The sequence below is a fragment of the Chelonoidis abingdonii genome, chromosome 1 (assembly GCF_003597395.2).
Source record: "Chelonoidis abingdonii isolate Lonesome George chromosome 1, CheloAbing_2.0, whole genome shotgun sequence".
Classification (NCBI taxonomy): domain Eukaryota; kingdom Metazoa; phylum Chordata; order Testudines; family Testudinidae; genus Chelonoidis; species Chelonoidis abingdonii.
In genome coordinates this window covers 341,233,068-341,252,341 of record NC_133769.1, presented here as the reverse complement: position 1 = coordinate 341,252,341, position 19,274 = coordinate 341,233,068, and the positions used below count along the sequence as shown (strand labels likewise).

At 40.1% G+C, this 19,274-nt stretch overlaps 1 protein-coding gene across 1 annotated transcript in view; it reads right to left on the bottom strand.

Annotated features, from left to right (window-relative positions):
* Positions 1-749: 749 nt before the first annotated feature.
* Positions 750-19,274, bottom strand: part of TMEM123 (transmembrane protein 123) — a 33,820-nt gene continuing 15,295 nt past the window's right edge. Inside the window, exons 3-6 of the mRNA XM_032762884.2 lie at positions 17,999-18,028; positions 10,687-10,878; positions 7,951-8,104; positions 750-3,531 (exon numbers count right to left, since the gene is read on the bottom strand). Of these exons, the coding sequence (XP_032618775.1) occupies positions 3,507-3,531; positions 7,951-8,104; positions 10,687-10,878; positions 17,999-18,028 (401 nt within the window). The 3' untranslated portion in view covers positions 750-3,506. The remainder of the gene's footprint in view (positions 3,532-7,950; positions 8,105-10,686; positions 10,879-17,998; positions 18,029-19,274) is intronic.

Genomic DNA, 19,274 nt, shown 5'->3' with positions numbered 1-19,274 from the left:
TAAGTTCAAACAGCTTTACAAGAAGGCAACACAGCCTAGAGGGCTGAGCACAGGGCTAGGATTTTTGCCACAGATGAGCTGTGTGTCCATAGGATAAGCATAGAGGGTTAGCAATGTTCAGACAATCAAGTTAGTTAAATAGCTATGCATTTTAAGGCCCTGATTCTTCAAGTTACTACATATGGATAGACCCCTGCATCTACATGGTGTCCAACTGAATTCAAGTCCACCTGCACCTGGGTACAAGTGACCACAAACATGGAGCAACTTGCAGGACTGAGGTCTATCTATGTACTTTACACATATTATGGTACAGCAAAGAGTTTTGTCATTATCTGACTAGTATTATTTTGACAGTCAACTGACCATAAGGCTGAAATCCATTCCCCTTTCATTAGAATTTAAATTCTGAACCTTAATGGTGAATAGGACTCAATTTTCACTTCCTACAGTATACATCTTCCCCCCAAAAAGGAATTTAACTTTCCTTTGCATCATTTACTGCTACATCTTAACTGCAGACATTAATATTGTTTTCCACACACAAACTTCAAACAATAAAACAAAATGTATTTTAAACTGCAGAAGTTCTGGCAAAATATTAAATTCTTGTGTTCTACCATCTAAAAAGCAGATTATTAAACACCTGTATACTGCAAATTAACATTTTCATCCAACATTTTTTTGGGAATGATTCTTAAGGAATTAAAACACTGTTTAATAAAATAAAAAATATACTGGATCTGACATTCTGGTAATAAAGGTAAACATTTCATTTTATTATTCATCTGCACAACAGAGGTCAGAGGATCTCAGTAACTCTACTGAGTAACACTTAATACAGTAAAACTCTGGGCAACTACAAAAAAAAGTCCTATAGAACAATGATTTGCAAACTGGTAAAGTTTAGCTGTACTCTTTATATACACATATAAAAAGAAAAAGACAAGGTTTTCCCCAAAGCAGTGAAACTAACAATCAGTTAAAATACTTCATTTTTTTTTTAAAACGAGAAAAACAAAGTTTTAATGGCATAGCCCTGCAAACCCTTCCTCCTGTGAGTATTCAAACAAGTAACTCTACTGATTGCAAAGGGAGTGCGTGAGTAAGGACTACCCACAGCAGGGTTTGCAGGACTAGGTCTTATCATATACAGAAAGAATTATGTTTAGAACTTTTTTTTTGAATAAAATCCTATGGAAGTGCAAGACTTAAAAGAGTGAAATATTTCTAAACAAAATAGTAACTGGTACAAGACCTGTTTCCACCAAAGTGCTGCATCACACACTACTGGCTATCTTGCATGCAAAAATGCCTCTGGGCAAACTTTTCAATAGCTGTCTAATACATATGTGGTTGTGTCTTGGATGGTGAATTATCATTATCATTAGTAGTAACCATCAAAGCAGCTCTCCATCAGAGGAACTTTTCCATACAGGGCCAGCTGCAAAGGGAAACTGACTGGATTTGAACATTAGCTCATTGCTGCTGAAATAATCTAAAGGAACTCCAGATGTGTAGTCTTTGAGCCTCACTTGAATCTTCTTATATCAGTGTAAATCAGGACTACATCCACTGAAATCAATACAATTACACAGTGTAAACGGGAAGGGAATTAGAAGTCAGTGTCAGGCCCCTTGCATATGACTCCCAATGAAATAAAGATCTGATTCAAAGCCCACTGATATCACCCAGTGGGAGTCTTTTCATTGACTTCAATGGACTTTTGACGAGATCAGGGTGGCTAACCTGAGAAGGAGCCAGAATTTACCAATGTACATTGCCAAGGAGTCACAGTAATACATCAGCAGCACCCCCATCATCTCCCACCCCCATTCCCAGCACTTCCTACCCACCTGTGCCGATCAGCACCTCCCCCTCCCCTGCACCTCCCAATCAGCTGTTTCGTGGCATGCAGGAGGTGGGGGGGAGGGGGAATGAGGGCACAGCAGGCTGAGGGGAGGAGGTGGGAAGGGGTGGAGTGGGGGCACAGCCAGGGGTTGAGCAGTGAGCACCCCACAGCACATTGGAAAGTTGATGCCTGTAGCTCCAGCCCCGGAGTTGGTGCCTATACAAAGAGCTGCATATTAACTTCTGAAGGGCCGCGTGTGGCTCCGGAGCCACAGGTTGGCCATCCCTGGACTAGATCATAATCTGTAAGTACAGCAGCGCCAGGTCCTGCAAACAATTTTAAAAATGTAGGCATAGATATATATTTTAAATGCTGTCCTACACACTATATTTTATCACTTGCATTTGGAGAGTTATTCCCAACTCTTCCTAAAATCCTACTAGAAACCCTGTATAAAGCTTTCGAATAAAACAAAGCAGGGATTTTAAATTACATTCAAGCTAGAACAATTTTCAGTGGAAATCTTCATATTTACAGTAGGATGCAAACTTTTTAAATACAATTTTATCTCAATCATACCATTGTGATTTGCTGTATATGAACCACTAATTTAATTCTAAATAAAACCTGTATATTACAATGATTATCTAGCCCATTTCAACTTGTAGACCACTTCATAAGAGACAAGTACTTGCATGGACTGTATCTCCTCCCCCTCTCAGTTCCCCACAGCTTGATTCTCACTATATTTTATTCTGCAGACCCAGAGACAATGTGGTGGAAGTAGCACATAGGGTCACGGGCCCCTTAGATTTCTGCCCTGCCCTGAACCCCGCATACCAGAACATTTAAATTGTGTCCCCCACACTATGAACAGTTATGAGTAGTCTCTGTGAAGACCCATCAAGGAATATGCCCACAGAGCACTGATCATCAGTAGACCATATTTTAAGTACGTTTTCTATCATCCTGCTCTGGATAGTCTACAACATTATAAATTGTAATTTGATAAATTGGAATAATCTCACATCCCTTTACTAGCATCAGCACTGAACCGAAATATTTTTGTTAAGAAACAGTCTGAGGTTCCCAAATCATTAACAAAAGTCCATCTCAAGTTTCAAGTTACAAATAAACAAACGTTAATACAAAATAGTAGCAAAGTCACTTCCTCTTGTATTTTACCTGCCAAGCCTATTGCATTTTTCCTTAACTGCAACTAGTATTTTTTCAGCCTGTTGTACCCAACATAGAACCATCCGCATTTATGGAGTATGTAGGCAATAATCAAATGTATTCACAATTGTAATGTCACATGGTATATTGTGGTAATGATTTGGTATCTCAAAAGTTTCTATGCATTTATTTTAAAAAGCATTTCAGTTCATCATTAGGTAACAAACTTTAAAGGATTTTTTTTTTTAAATTGCATCAACAACAGGGCATGTTTCTCAAAGTACTAACTTCCTCCAGCTTCCATTGAAATAAATGGGAGCTTAGGGTATTTGGGAAGATCTTGACACTGTGCAGGATCAGATCTATGGATGCATTAGAGACTGGGACTACCGTTATGAATGGAAAAAAACTTTTTCAAACAGATGTTCTAAAAGCAGTGATCGGGTGGAATTTCCCCATTGTCTTCTCTGAAGTATCTTTAAATGATAGCATCATGTTCATCACTGTAACAGAAACATGGTAATTAATCATTTGCAAAAGAATCAATGCTCTACAATACGATATCAAAAGTTTCAGAATGTCATGATGCACTTTACTGCTAGCAAGGTTTATTTGCTACTAAAGGCACTCATCCTGGCAAGTGTTGAGCACCCACAATGCCTGTATGGGATTCTGTAAAAGCAGCAAAGAATCCTGTGGCACCTTACAGAGTAACAGACATTTTGGAGCATGAGCTTTCGTGGGTGAATACCCACTTCATCAGATGCATGTAGTGGAAACTGCATGGGATTCTGTTACTCAGTGCTTCTTGGAACCAGGCCTGATGTTAAAACACTTATCTTTCACCACATGCCTTAAGCCTTGCTCGATATATAAGACATTGCAGTGTTTTCATATTTCATTCATCTAGCTAAGTAACTACCAAAGTTCACAATGGGTACATTTTATTCTGTCCTCCCTTGCCTATATTAGAGATTGAAGCTATTCACTATTTCTTTCTCTTCTACCCTCAAAAATGAAATTATTTTAAACCAAACAAGACAATTTTCTAGTGTTAATTCTACATGAATTTATGTATTGGATTGCATTTTTTTTTTGATAATGGTTTCTGAAAACTCCAATCCAATGCAGATGTCCTTTTTGGGGCAGGTAAACATTTTGAAACAAATGGCTAATAGTGTATTATTTGGAGAAACAAAACACTTGGGCTCTGCATGTCTTGTTCACTCAACACTCCTATGACTTCAATTGCTATTACACATCAACTGTTTTACCTGGTGTTTTATTTACTACCCACAGACATTACCCCAGCGGTTACACAGACTAAGAGAAACAACAAGTATGTTACCAAAACACAAAGAACATTTTTTCTTGCTGCTCAGAGGCCCAATCCTATATTCTCTGGATATTTGATGCTCCCTTTTTGGCTTTAGAAAAGAATTGGCTTTAGAAAAAGAATGGCTCCACTGACCCCCAGATTGTACACTCTTCAGGGCAGGGATCATCTCTTTGTTACGTTTGTATCGTGCCTAGTACAATTCGGGTGGGATCTATAGGTCTTACTGCAATATAAATAAATTATTAACAAACAACAACAACAACAGGATTTTAATATAGGGCATTCCAGTAACAAATTTCTTAATGTATAATGATTGCCTGCATTAGCTGCTTTGCTAATGATGGAGCACCTGCAATCATAAGAAAATGTCTGATGTAAGGTAGATGACGATTGCCTTCAACCATTATTATACTTCTCTTCAGTCAATAATTTTGAAATTTTATCAGAAAAACAATTAAAGTTTATTTAGCCTGATTTGTCTCTATAAACCTGCATTGCTTCTTGCTTACGGTTGTGTTATCCTTTTTGGCCTTGACTTTTGGAAGTGCTGAGCATCCAAACTCCAACTGAAGTCCAGGAGGGAGCCGCTGGTGCCCAGTTGCTCTGAAAATAAGGCCCTTGATATCTGTTCTTTATATTTTCTCCAATTTCTTCTAGATTTTCCTAGCACTTAGATTTAAAGATGCCAAATGGCAACTACCAGGACATCATTTCTGAGAAACCCTTGTTTTTATCTCCTAATTGTCTAATGCTTTTCCAGTTATCGACACCCCTTTCAAGATAGATTTTACTCGTTTCATAGGTTCATTAACCAGCCCTTAACTTCCAGGGTGCATTTCACGCAGATTCACTAATTGGTATATCATATGTTCCAGTCGATCAAGTACCTCATTTTACTTGCTTTTTATCAATAGCTATTTTGACAATGTGGTCATTATTTCTTAAGTGTCCACATAGGTCTAACAAGAAAAGTAAAAACAAGACAGTTTTTAAAAACGGAGGAGAGTAAAATCAGAGAGGATATTTCATAGAGTGATTCTTGCGAAAGGACAGGGGCAACTAACACTACAGTGCTTTGAAAAGCAGTATTGCCAACTCCCAATTTTGTGACGACTTCCAGAAGATATGATGTTATTCTCAAAGCTCACCCCCTGGAGTCATGTGAGTACATGAGGCACCTCAGCTTTCCTTTTAAACAAAGATGTTTCTAGTCCTTATTGTTGTGGAGAAAAAGTTAAAAAGCACTAATCAAAAAGACTCAAAAAACAAAAGGCAGGGAAAAAGAATGTCCATTTTTAATAATTATTGATTTTAAACTAATCTTATGATCTTGGCAGGGGGAGGGCTGAAAAATGATTTTTGAAAGCTTAGGATTGGCAATACTGGGAAAAGAACAACTGAAAATAAGAGCTAGTTGATGACTCTTGTATGTGCTTCTTTGTTTGGAGGCAGCTGGTGGAGGCTGGATGAACAGTGGGGTGTTGGAAGAGTCACTGTTGATAATGAGGGGGTGGAGCCATGACTCAATGGATCCTGAGACTAAGAAACTCAAAAGAGGGAGATGTACCAGAATCCCTTGACACTATCAAGTTCTAACAAGTCACCTAAAGTAAAACAAACACCTTCAACTGACATGGAGAATGGAAGCCATAGGGAGTAAGGTAATCCAGGGTAAAGACGTTCCAGCTTCTGTCCCAGAGGGTCTAACACCCCACAGTGAGATTACAGTTTGGACAGTAGTGCACAATGAGAAAAGAGCAAAGGCAGCTTAGTAAGAAAAGCAAAAGACATTCTCTGAACCTATACAGTTGAAATATGTCCTGACAAAATAGCTATTGTTCCCCTACAAGAAGGAGTAACATACCACTAATAAAACCAAAAATATGCAGTAGCTTGGTCAGTGACTAAGAAACAAGTACTGCATGGGATTAAAAAATAAAGCAAAGGCAAGTGATCCTAATTAGTGACTACAGCAAGGAACTCAGTCCAAGATGTGACCCATATAAAGAAACAGGCATCAGGATGAATACTTAGTCTTGCCTTGAGTGCAGGGGACTGGACTAGATGATCTTGCAAGGTTCCTTCCAAGCCTATGATTCTATGATCTGGTAATGAATGTGATGAGAAACCTAGAAAATGATAGGGGCATTTCCACTAAGTCTAACCCATATAGGAACAAGTGAAGGGAGTGTTAGGTAAGAAACAAAAGACCAAGTTATCTGACTTCAGGGATTTGAGAAGAGACCTGAAAGCAGACTCAATACATGTGAACTCTTGGAGAGTCAAGAGTAAGATAGGAGACAAACCAGGGGACGGGCCTATATTGTAGAGGGGAGGATTTGAGGTTCACTTCAACATTTTCAAACATGAGTGCTACAGTTAAGGCTTTAGTTTGTAAATGTTGGCTACAGATCACTGGAATGCTTTCTGTGATGAGGGGTGACTGATTTAGACGGTCTCTGCTTAAGCAGATGAGGTAATAAACACTGGATTCAAAACTGGCTTGTTAGCCAGTCTGTAAATTATGGCAGATTGTAAGGGGGAAAGAGGGACAATTTAATTCCAAGAATCTGGCATGTGAATCCAACACATCCAGGACAACTAGTAGAGCAAGTCTGCTTTCTATCAGAAAATGAAAAGTAAGAAAAAAATACCATCAAAAGAGTCTATACGCAGATGGAAAGGAATGAGAAACTAGGAAGAAGAAGTGTGGACAAATGATTATCTATTGATCATACAGCTACTGGAATGTCACCACAGATAGGTACAATGAGTACAGGAGGGATAGAGAGGAAAGTAGAGGAAGAGTAGCTATATGAAGAATATCAAGAAATGATAGGACTGGTGAGTGTGCGGATGTGAAAGAGAGGTAAGGGTCTGGGTGAGAGAGAATTCTTCAGGAATCAGAGTTCATGGAAGAAATATTCAGCAGTGAAGAATTCTAGTAAATATTAACATGCAAAATTCTGGAAGAGGGCTGGAGGTTCTAAAAGGCAGCACAATGACAGCATAACAGTAATAAGCAAAAGAAGAATGCAGAGAACCAGAGATGATCAATATATCTTTCTGAGGAAATTCTCAAAAGATTTGAAGGTTAACCCCTCCACCCCACAAAAAACCCAACCCTAACCCTGTAGTGGAAATGGAGAAGGAAGTAGGAACAAGATTAGAATCAGCCAGAACTTTCAGGGACATAAACAAGGACAACAAAAAAAGCAGAATTAATGAATTTAGACTAGCCAAAGGGCAGGGTAGGTAGTAAGAAAGGATTTGACAGAACAGATTAGAATTATTATTTATTTGTATTATTGCAGGGCCTAGCATAATGGTGCATTGTGCTAGACAACGTACAAACAAGTAGCTTAAAATCTAAGCAAGAAAATCCCCAATAAAGATAGGTCCCATGAATAAATGAGGATCAGTTGAGGAGGTGAAACTGATGAAGGCTCTAAGCGGCTGAGATACTGACCTGCATTTTTTTAAATAAAATCTCCACTGAGCAAGAAAGTAGAGCATTTTCTTCTCTTAATTTCCAACAGGAAACTAACAAATTAAAAGGGGAACATGCTTCCAAAAAACTTACATGGTTCTGTACTGAACACCTCTTCTTGAGTGATATGTTTTACATCCAACGTAGAGAATGGCTAACATTCCAAGTGTCAGCACAATGCCACCAAAAAAACTGCCCACATCAAATCTGGAGGTTCTGGACAGCACAGCTGCAGATTTTGGCGTGGCTAAGAAGAAAATAAAAAGACAGTTTTTATGACGCTTGTAACTCTTGATGTAATCTATTGTGACTGTAGTTCTATCTGTCTAGGTTCTTATATACCCTCTGCCCAATCATCACATCATCTGAGGACCTCAGGTGACAACTTTATACCATGCTGCTGGTAAAATATCAACCAATTCCATTGGAATCCACAGCCACATTCCTGGAGTGTCAGATTCTGGCCAGCTTCAGCACATACAATGAGTGAGGAGGATGGCACTAGGAGCCACTCTCCTCCCTTATACACTTGCACAGGAGCTGGCAACTCCCTCTACCCCCACACCTCTTTCTGCTCCAGTCAGTGGAGCTGGCCAGGCATGGAGTGGAAAGTGCGACAAACTCTCTTCAAGGTTGGTGCTTTCCAGAGATCCACAGGAGAGCTGGAATTTTGAAACAGCAAACAAACCGATCATAATTGAATATTAATTTCCATAGATTCCTGCACTATGATATATTTTTACCACACACTTTTCCTTATAAACTACTAGTCTACTTGAATCAAAACTCATAGCCTTAACTCCTAACTCAGTGGCTTAGGAAAACTGGGTTTCTCACCTGTAGATACAGCTATTCAGCCTAAAGAAACCTGCACAATCACCATCCACCTATGACAGATTCCTGCCCCAGAGATTATGCGCCTGGGAAACCCACCCCACACCTTCACCCAGGCAGATTCCACTTCCTGAGTGGTTTAACTAATTGAACAGCCCATCAAAAGATGCAATTTGAACTGATGTGGCCAACCAAATGTGCCATGGCACCTGCTGAGGTTAACAGGCACTTCCCACATTAAAAGGCTTCACCTAACTTGAAGCACATGATCTGTTTATAAGTGTCAATGATGAAAGTGGTTTGGGTCAGCAGCTGCCTGCTAGGAAACATTGACTGACAGCTTTATATTCATATGAATAAAGGTTGTCAGATGTGAAGTGTAATTCACTCAGTGTGGCACTCTGTCCCCCTCTACTGGTGCCTGGCCACACACAAGGGTTCATGAGTCTGTTACAGTCTTGGCTACAGATCTTTCAGCTCAGGCAGTAGAGACTCATGTGTTTAGATCTTGCAGTCCCAAATTCAACTCCTGCTGCCAATGACCCATCCAGACACATGGTGTTAAATAAGCTCAGTAGGGCCTATACTTCCTACATGGAATTGTTATGCACAGGAGCTGTATTGGGTGAAGAGGTTATTTAGAATATAAGTTGAGTTCAAATGGAAATTTAGATTTGGCACTTATGATGAAATCTTCTCCCAAAATGAATTATTGCCTTCAAAGAAAACAGAACTGAAGGAATGACAGAAATACAGAAATGGAGTTCTTTAGCCTCCTGCAGAGTTCCTGCTGTCTACTATAACAGGCTTTCACCCAACATGGCTCTCATTTAAAAGAGAGAATGGCTTATCTGTTTAGCCAACAAGTAGAGTCTTTCTTGGCTTCACTGCCAGCACACTAACTGAATGTTAACTGTGTAACTGTTGCAAAATGGTAAGATGGTGTTGTCGTTACAGTTTTTCCCTGTTATAGGCACAGAGATAACTCTTGGAAATTCTTCTCCAGCATCTGGAGGCTGTAAACCATCAACTAATTGAACTCAACAAGTGTGACGGGCTTAGCTGGTATCAAAGAGCAACAGAAGCTGGAGATAAGAGAGATTTATTATATTATCTAATGTGTGTCACCTTTCTGATGCACAGTTGTTACCTATCCTGTCTATACTGATATTTTTGTTGATTTCAATTTTCATAGCAGTAGAAAAAGGACATATTTTGGTCATATGAAGGTCTGATGCACAGCTGCTAAAAAGTACCCTACTGGTAGGTCAGTATAAACAATCTAATCCATCATGAACAATCAAGCCATCATATCAGTTAACTGTTCCTGTAAAACACAAGTGTCTCTGAACTCAAAATATTGAGTCACCACTAAAAGTGTATGAGATATAATTCCATCCGCTAATACCTCAACAAAGAACTAATCAAATCTTACATTAACCTTTGAATATACTGTCCTTACAATAGCTTGAGGATTGGATTTTCAAAATGTCATAAAGGAGTAGGATGCCCATTTCAAAGTCCCAGGTAACATTTTCAAAATTGATTTAGAGTCCTAAGTTCTTGAGTCATCTTAACAAAACTTCCTTCTTATTTAAGTGTTGAAAGGTCAGAATCTGACCTCAGTTATACCCGTGTAAATCTTTTTGTGGAGCTACTCAAGATTTACACCACTAACTCAGTAGATTCTTCTTTCTTTTAAGGAAATTTTCATTGCTACAGTTTGCAAACAATGGAAAAACATGTCTAAAATGCCCAATCAGATAAAACTACAATTCACTGTAAGTCTGGCATGTTTATTTCCTGAATATGAATTCACAAACATGTTGTGCCATTTAAAAACCTCAAATGCACATTGGGTCAAATGGCCTTTTCCTAATGCAAGAGTAACCAGAGATACTTAGAGCAAGCTTTCAGGACTGCAGAGCAATGCACATAACAGAAGAATATAAGTTAGCACACTGTGGGAAACAGGCAGCAGTCTATAGTACGTACCTGTGACGGAGCTGGAAGGAGACATAGTCTTGGAAGTGGTCACTGTGACACTGGCTGTTGATTGTATGATTGTTGTGGGTTTTGAGGTGGTGGTTGATGAAGCTGTCTGGTTGTTGTTGTTGGTGGTTGTCTGGTTGTTGGTTGTCTGGTTGTTGTTGTTGGTTGTCGGGGTGGTGGTTGTTTTGGTAGAACCTATAAATAGTGTACAGTAATGATATCACATGGAAAATTACATTTAAAAAGATGATGCTAATTGTGAATGAAATTGCAGCTTTCGATTGCACTATTCTGAAAGACTCCCTATGTCAAAAATAGCTATTTTTGCTCCCTTACAAAATGGCAAACTATCCCTTCAGAACGGAGGAATCACGTTAATCACTCTGGGTGTTGTTCTGCTCCCATAGGCACCTACGCTCCAGCACATTGTTATTGGGTCTCAGAGGCCACCTGCCCACGTGCATTTCCTAAACTGCTAGTCCCCAGTGCTGACCTCCAGAAGGAGGTGACAGGGCCCTCTGCTGTTTAATCTGCTCTGTCCTGTGCCTAGCTAGAGCCCACATTTGGGAGTTCATTATGTACGATGCATTTCTTCATCCTGCTTTTTCTTTTTCTTAACTTGAGCTCAGAGCCATAACAGTGGTTTGGAGGTAGTAGGAAGAGAGGTGAGTTTGACTTCTGCAAATTGTTAGCAACAATTGTCCACTTTCAGCTCTGTCCCATTAACATCTGAATTCCAAAGCGCTTGTGAATTCAATTATGCTCATGTCCATCAGGTGAGAATAATGTAAATACAAATACTATGGTTGTAAGGTCCCCTCACCCAAAAAAGAGGAAAAACTCTGATCAATTTCACAAGTGTACTTCAGAGACTCTGCTGAATTCAACAGAATTAATTTGGATTTACACTGATCTAAATGTGATAGGAATCTGGCCTTGAAAAACAATTTTACTATAAAATACCAGTATATTTACATTGCTCCAATTAAAGTCTATGGCAAAACTCCAATAGGCTTCAGCGATTTTTCCTAAATTCATAAGTTCCTCTTAAAGATGATACTCACTCTACTTAAGTAGCAGGTGTGTCAAACCTTGATCATATAAAGATATTTCTGTGCCCAACCCTACTCCTAATTATGACCTCAATTTAGGAAAGTAACCCCAATCAGGAAAGCCCTTAAGCACATGCTTTACTACTGAAGTTATGCAGGTGCTTACGTGCTTTCCTGAATCAGGGCTTTGTGTGAGAGATTGCAGGACTGAGATCTTTCAGAGTTTTCAACATGACAAATCTTAAATTAATCATAGAACCACAGGACTGCAAGAGACCTTGAGAGGTCATCTAGTCCAGTCTCCTGCATTCATGGCAGGACTAAGTATTATCTAGAGCAGGGGCTAGCAACTTTTCAGAAGAGGTATGCCGAGTCTTCATTTATTCTAATTTAAGGTTTCGCGTGCCAGTAATACATTTTAATGTTTTTAGAAGGTCTCTTTCTATAAGTCTATAATATATAACTAAACTATTGTTGTATGTAAAGTAAATAAGGTTTTTAAAATGTTTAAGAAGCTTCATTTAAAATTAAATTAAAATGCAGAGCCCCCTGGACTGGTGGCCAGGACCCAGGCAGTGCAAGTGCCACTGGAAATCAGCTCACGTGCCTCTTTTGGCATGCGTGCCATAGGTTGCCTACCCCTGACCTAGAGCAGTGGTTCTCCACCTATTTACCACTGTGGGCCAGATATGGAGCTCTCTGTGTTATGTGGGCCACATCCACACAATATATATGCTGCCTGTACAGCTACCAAAAAGGTTTAGTATTTGCTATATGACAGCAATACGACATACATCTTTCATTTCAACGCTGGCAAATGTCTACCAAGAGCATTTTAAATCAGCAAAATGAGTCAAAACATTAACTGTTAAAATTAATTCATCTACTGTAAGGGTGGCATTGCTTTGTGTATTACCACCCCCACCACTGTGGGGCTTCTGGCAGCGTGGCTGTGCTGAGCACCCGGAGAACACGGTTGCAGAGCCTGCTTGCAAAGATGGGGAACCCTGCCTGGTGCCGGGTACCCTACAGCCAGGGACTCTCCTCCATACATCCAGCCTCCTCCACCCAGGGGCTGCCCTCAGCCAGGTAATACCACCCCATCACCCAACCCCAGCATCCAGATCCCACCAACACTGGGCTGGCACACATACTTGCCTGGTAGAACCAGGGTGCCCTGTCCAGGGCAAAATACCCACCTACACAGGGACTGCCCCCTCCAGCATCCCATCCCCCACCCCAGGGACTGCCCCTCAGCTCTCAACCCCCTCATCTAGGGACTGTGCCCCAGTATCTAGCTCACCATTCAGGAACTGCTGCCAGACACCTAGAGTCTGTCCCCCATGACCCAGCTGAACCCTTCCTGTGATCTTAGCCCCCTGCATCTTCCCCCCAGCTCCACAGCTCCTTACCCCCTCCTCCCTACACCCCCACGATCACTGGTCTCCTACCTCAGCAGCACGTAGCTCAGCCATGCAGCATGCCTGCTCCTGCTGTCCTAGGGCTGGGAAGCCTACTCCAGCTGATGTCACTGAACCCACAATTCTGCAGGGTGTGCTGAGCACCCTGGCCTCCTGCTAATGCTGCTGTGCCCAATCCTGTCAGGGTGGGGGGCTGACGCCACTTGGCCTGATCCTGCATCACCTCATTTTTACACCCTCCCCACCAGCTCTGCACCTGAGGCAGGTGCCCCGCATGCCCCACCCTAGCTTCATCCCTGATGATGTCACATGGGCTGCAGCTGTGTGCTGATTGGGATCCAGATCATCCCTGACAGGCGTTTGTCTAACCTACGCTTAAAAATCTCCAGTGACAGAGATTCCACAACCTCCTTAGGCAATTTATTCCAGTATTTGACTATCCTGATAGGAAGTTTGTCCTAAAGTTCAATCTAAACTGCCCTGGCTGTAATTTAAGTCCATTGCTTTTTGTCCTCTCCTCAGAGGTTAAAGAGAACAATTCTTCTCCCTCCTCCTTGCAACAACTTTTTATGTACTTGAAAACTGTTACCATGTTCCGCAATTTTTTCTATCTTCCCTCAGACCTCATGTTTCCCAGGCCTTTAATCATTGTTGTTGCTCTTCTCTGGAGTCTTTCCAATTTGTCTACATCTTTCCCAAAATGTGGCACCCAGAACCGGACACAATACTCCAGTCGAGGCCTAATCAATGCAGAGTAGAGCGGAATAATTACTTCTTGTGCCTTGCTTACAACACTCCTGCTAATACATCCCAGAACAATCTTTCTTTTTTGCAAAAGTGATACACTGTTGACTCCTATTTAGCTTGTGATCCACTATAATCCTCAGATCCATTTCCACAGTACTCCTTCCTAGGCAGTCATTTCCTATTTTGTAGGTTGCAACTGACTGATCCTTCCTAAATGGAGTACTTTGCATTTGTCCCCATTGAACTTTATCATATTTAGTTCAGACCATTTCTCCAGTTTGTCCAAATCATTTTGAATGTTCATTCTATCCTCCAAAGCACTTGCAACCCCTCCTAGCTTGGTATCATCTACAAACTTTTTAAGCGTACTCTCTATGCCATTATCTAAAACATTCATGAAGATACTGAACCAAATCAAACCCAGAACTGATCCCTCCAGGACTCCACTTGTTATGCCCTTCCAGCTTGACCGTGAACCACTGATAACTACTCTGTAGGAATAGCTTTCCAACCAGTTATGCACCCACCTATAGTAGCTCCATCTAGGTTGCATCTCCCTAATTTATGAGGTCATGCGAGACAGTATCAAAAGCCTTATCAAAGTCAAGAGATACCATATCTGCCACTTCCCCCATCCACAAGGCTTGTTTTTTGTATCACTTCTGAAACCACAGCACAAAAGAATACCTATCGGATATATATCAGGCCCAGGATTCCTTATGGTCTTCCTTGTTATGGTGAAAATTCAACTAAAGTAATACTGCGTAAGGAACAGCTATTTATACTGTTTCCTCAGAAAGGGACGATTTTGCCAAATTTCAAACAAAGAATGGAATGCTGTTTCACAAGTTCTGGCTGACATGTGATCTCTTCTGTAATTTTGATTTCACTTTTACCAAACACTCTCACTCCTAAGAAAGTGACTATGAACTGTTCAGAATAAAAATACCATAGGAAAACGTACAAAAATAAAGGAGAGTAATATGCTATATCTGATATAATGAAATCCTGAATATTGAAGTAGAAGAGCAGAAAAATCTTAAGAAAAGGTAATTCCTAAGATAGGGCACTAATGTAAACCACTAAAACATTATATCCTAACATTCCCCCAAACAGACAACACTGGTCAAAAGAGTTTTCTACTGTTCTTGCCAAATTACTATACACAAAGTTCTATTCATAGCTGGCTACTTTTGCATTATTTATATAACTATACAGCATCTAAAATTCATCCAGATAAAATGAAATATTTGTACTTATCTGGATTCATATTTTAGATTATTCAAATTTATAGTAATACTAATGTTTACTTGAATTGACTAAAAATAAAGTTAATGAAGAAAATAAAATGAAATCAATTTGTGTTACACATATAAACTGGAACTCAGTTTCCACTCCTTGTTCAGCACCATATAACCTCTTACAGAATGTCACTCTTACAGAGAAGTTTTATTTAAAACTTGAGAAGCCACATTTTGATTTTAGGAATGAGGTTCTCCCAAAGATTGAGTAGCACTGCTTCAAATGCAGCTGAGAACAAGAAAAAGAACTGAGAGGCTGCAGTACAGATCTACCAGACTGTGAAATAAACTTTAAAAGGGAAGTAGTAGAAATTTTACTTCTTGAGAAATTTAAAACTGGACTCGTTGAAATGTTAGAAAATTATGGTAGAGAACACTACACCATCCCCATAATACATCTTATTTATCACTCTCCTTTGATACTGTGAAATGGCATATCATATCCCTCATGTGCAGTTCAGAGGCAACATTCATTCAGATTAAATATCTGGCGCTGTTCCATTCATGTGCTTACCTTGTAGCAATTAGGAAATTCAGCTCCTCTCTGAAGCATGCGTAAAACACATTAAGTAAAATACAGAACACATTTTAAAAATGATATGTAAACCCTCCAAATGGCACAATCATCTGTAAATATCAAAACAGCCTTTACCATAGGTAGTATTTAAGATTTCACTTAGGGCTTGAAACTGCAGGGGAGGGGACAAGGTTGACAAAAAGTAGTGCTGAGCTACCAGAAGGGTTGCTGAGCTTTGTTCCTTATAAGCCAGTACAGTGGAGTAAACTGGGATGAGGCTCATACTGCTGGTAGGTGGACTGTCAAGGACCACTGTCACCAGTGTACGCTATGAGATAGATACCTTTGGGATCCTCAGACTTTTTGGTCACCAGCTGGCTCTGGTTTTTGGTCACCGGCAGGCTCTGCTGGCATGGTCTTTGAAGAGAAGGTCTTAAACACACTTGACAGAGCCACAACTACTGGGTGGTAGCATGATTAAAACAACTGGTGACAACATACACTTGCATTCACTGGATTGTCACCCATGCCCTTGTTCCTGGCCACATTACACCTTGGGCTTTGATGGTTGAACTCGGGTCTTACCTAGCTCTTATATAGCACTTATCAAATCCCAAAGCATTTTACAAATGAAGGCAGTATCATTATCCCCGTTTTTCAGATGGAGAAACCGAGGAACAGGGCAGGGAAGTGATTTGCTGAAGGTCATCCAGCAGGCCAGCGGCAGAGCCAGGAACAGATCCCAGGTCTCCAGAATTCTAGTCCAGTTCTCTCTCCACTACATGACACTGCCTCCAAGTACTTACATGGCCTTCATTGCCATAGTATCTGGATGATACTGTGAATTTATCCTCATAACATCTGTATGGCACAGAAGTTGCACTGTCCAAATTTTACAGATGTGAAACCAAGGAACTGGTTGGAAATTGACTTGCCTGTGGCTACACAGGCAATCTGCATAGATCTCGCGTCAAAATCCAGAGTCAAACAAAAGCCCATCATTACCAGTAATAGATGGTCTGCAGAGCAAATTGTCCCCCGATAACAACTACACCTGTCTTCATATCATCAGGTCTAAAGAGTGCACGGATGCCACTGAAGCTGGAGGCTATAGGCATGAGCCTACAGTGCTTACACATAATAGCCTGCAACAAATTCAGTCTGGCTATAAGCAAGGTAACTCTTCCCTCTGAATTAGTACGGACCCAATGCCCTAACCCAGTGATGGGGACACCGTGCTTCCAAAATGAGGTGTGTCCAGCTGTGGTCACTGAGGACTGATATGGGACAATAGTCTTCAATGTGGCTACCTAAATTTTGCCTAAATTCCCCCCGAAGGTATAACTGGCTACAATATTCTTCGGCTCACGACCCGGTGTTCCTAGCAACAAATAAATAACGGTGATGTCTCACCCCAAAGGTGTCTGAATTTCAGTGAGGGGTGAAGCGATTCTTGCGTTTTAAAAGTTTGCTGAAGTCATTTGGAATAAAAAAATAAAACAATATAAAGGATGGATTTCTTATACTAATGCATGTCAGTTAACGATGTTCACTGTACGTTTCACCACAGAGGAAACAGAACTGGAACATATTACTGATGGCAGTTATTCAGTCATGAAAAAGACCAAATTAACATATATTCTAAATTTTAAAATTTTTCAACTATTTGCTTGAAACTTGGCTTATTCCTTGGATTTCAGTGAGATCCAAAGATACAAAAGAGAGCAACCCTGAACTTTGTAGCTCATTATTCAAGTAATCACTGTACAAAATGTTTAAACAGAACATATAGGGGGAAGCATGTAAGATTTTTCCCCTGATTAAAAACTCAAAAATAACTCAGCTGTTTCTATTCAGTGTTCCCCCACCCACACACAAGAAATTTGTTTGAGAAAATCATGAGCAACTGAAGGAGGCATGCATACAAGCTAGAGACCAATCTAGACTACAGCGTGCTCAACTTGCGGCCATTCTAGCAATACGATATGCTCTTTCGCCTCCAAGATAATGAATCCTGTCATGGAATCACAGATTAATCCAAATCAGTAGGTGGTTAAACCAATCAAATACTATAGAAACAAAAATCTAAAACCATAGCACTATTTATATGTAATTTAAAGGGCACAATATATGAACACTAACCAGCTCAACTGTAGGATTTTTTTTTTTTTTTTTTACAACAGCTAACTTAGTAATGATTAAGAACTTGACTGCACCGTTAAAAAGCTTAAAGCGTAATTAAAAAGGGTTATCACACAATTTAAAAGTTTAACTCACCCAATGTAGTCGTGAGATTGACATTTTTATCTAAAAGGAAGAAAAAAAATAAATTAAAGAATGCTTAGACATAAAAATCAAGGGTTTTTTAGCATTAAAATGCATTACAAAAGCGCAGCTACCTATTGCTTACATCTTGTTTTGACTTGCGGATGGAGTGCTTGGCTGCAGCGCCTTCTGCCACATAATTAATCCATGGTGAAACACTGGTTTATATCTACACTTGATGTCTTTGTGCAAGTCCCATTAACAGAAATTGCAGCTGTGGGTGTGTCCTAATGTCCTGATCCAAAGCTCACTGAATGAATAGAAGGACTCCCATTGACTCCAATGGGCTTTGGATCAGGTGCTAAGGTAAGAAAATACCACTCCAGATGCTGATTTTTCTTCAATACCCACAAATAAACCTCTCCCCAACACATGCTACCACCCCAACTACTTCACTCTGGCTGTGTCTCCTATACGATGTGCAGGCTGCACTCTTGAACCCCAACCCTGGGGAGAGCAAAGACGATGCTGGCTGGCAGTGCGGACAGATTGTCTTTCTTTGAAAGAGCCATGTAGCTCCTTGTCCAATGAATGACATCTTTACTGAATTCTGGGTTGAACTCAGGCAGTGTCTCCTAACTGGCTCCTTGTTACATGAAGGTTTCAGACATCCTCCTAGAAAGATCTTCAGACATGGAGAGTTGCATCAAACATCAATGATAACTGCTCTCCTACTCCAAAAGATAAAACCTGAACAAAACAGGAGTCTATTCAAAAACAAGGAAAATCCCAGTGAAACGGTTTCAAGTTTTAGGTTTTTAATTTTTAAAAAGTCCATCACTTCCAAACATGCCAAATTGACTGTGTAGTTACAGATTACATATTAGATAGCTATATCTATAGTTCAGTGTGTCTGCTCATGGCCCAGGAACTCTACCTATCTGTGTAATCCTATAGATATATACATGATTACACGTGGTTCTTAGGCAATGAGCAGACACACTTAACCACGATATACAAACCTTGAGTCACCCCAAAAAAAGCACTTTGCTCTTATTCAAAGGGATTCTGATAAAGTTCCTCAGCACGTTTGCACTCTCAGTCCCATTCTGAACTATCTTTTTTTCTTATTGTACCAAGACTATAGTGCTCAGTGATGCAGTAAGCCTTTTCTTTGCAGAAAAGAGGTATATCTTCTATATACCGGCCTCTTGCAGTTTATTTAGTTTCAATAATTTCCAAACATGAAGGACGAGCTTTTCACAGGCACATAAGGGAATTAGTGAAA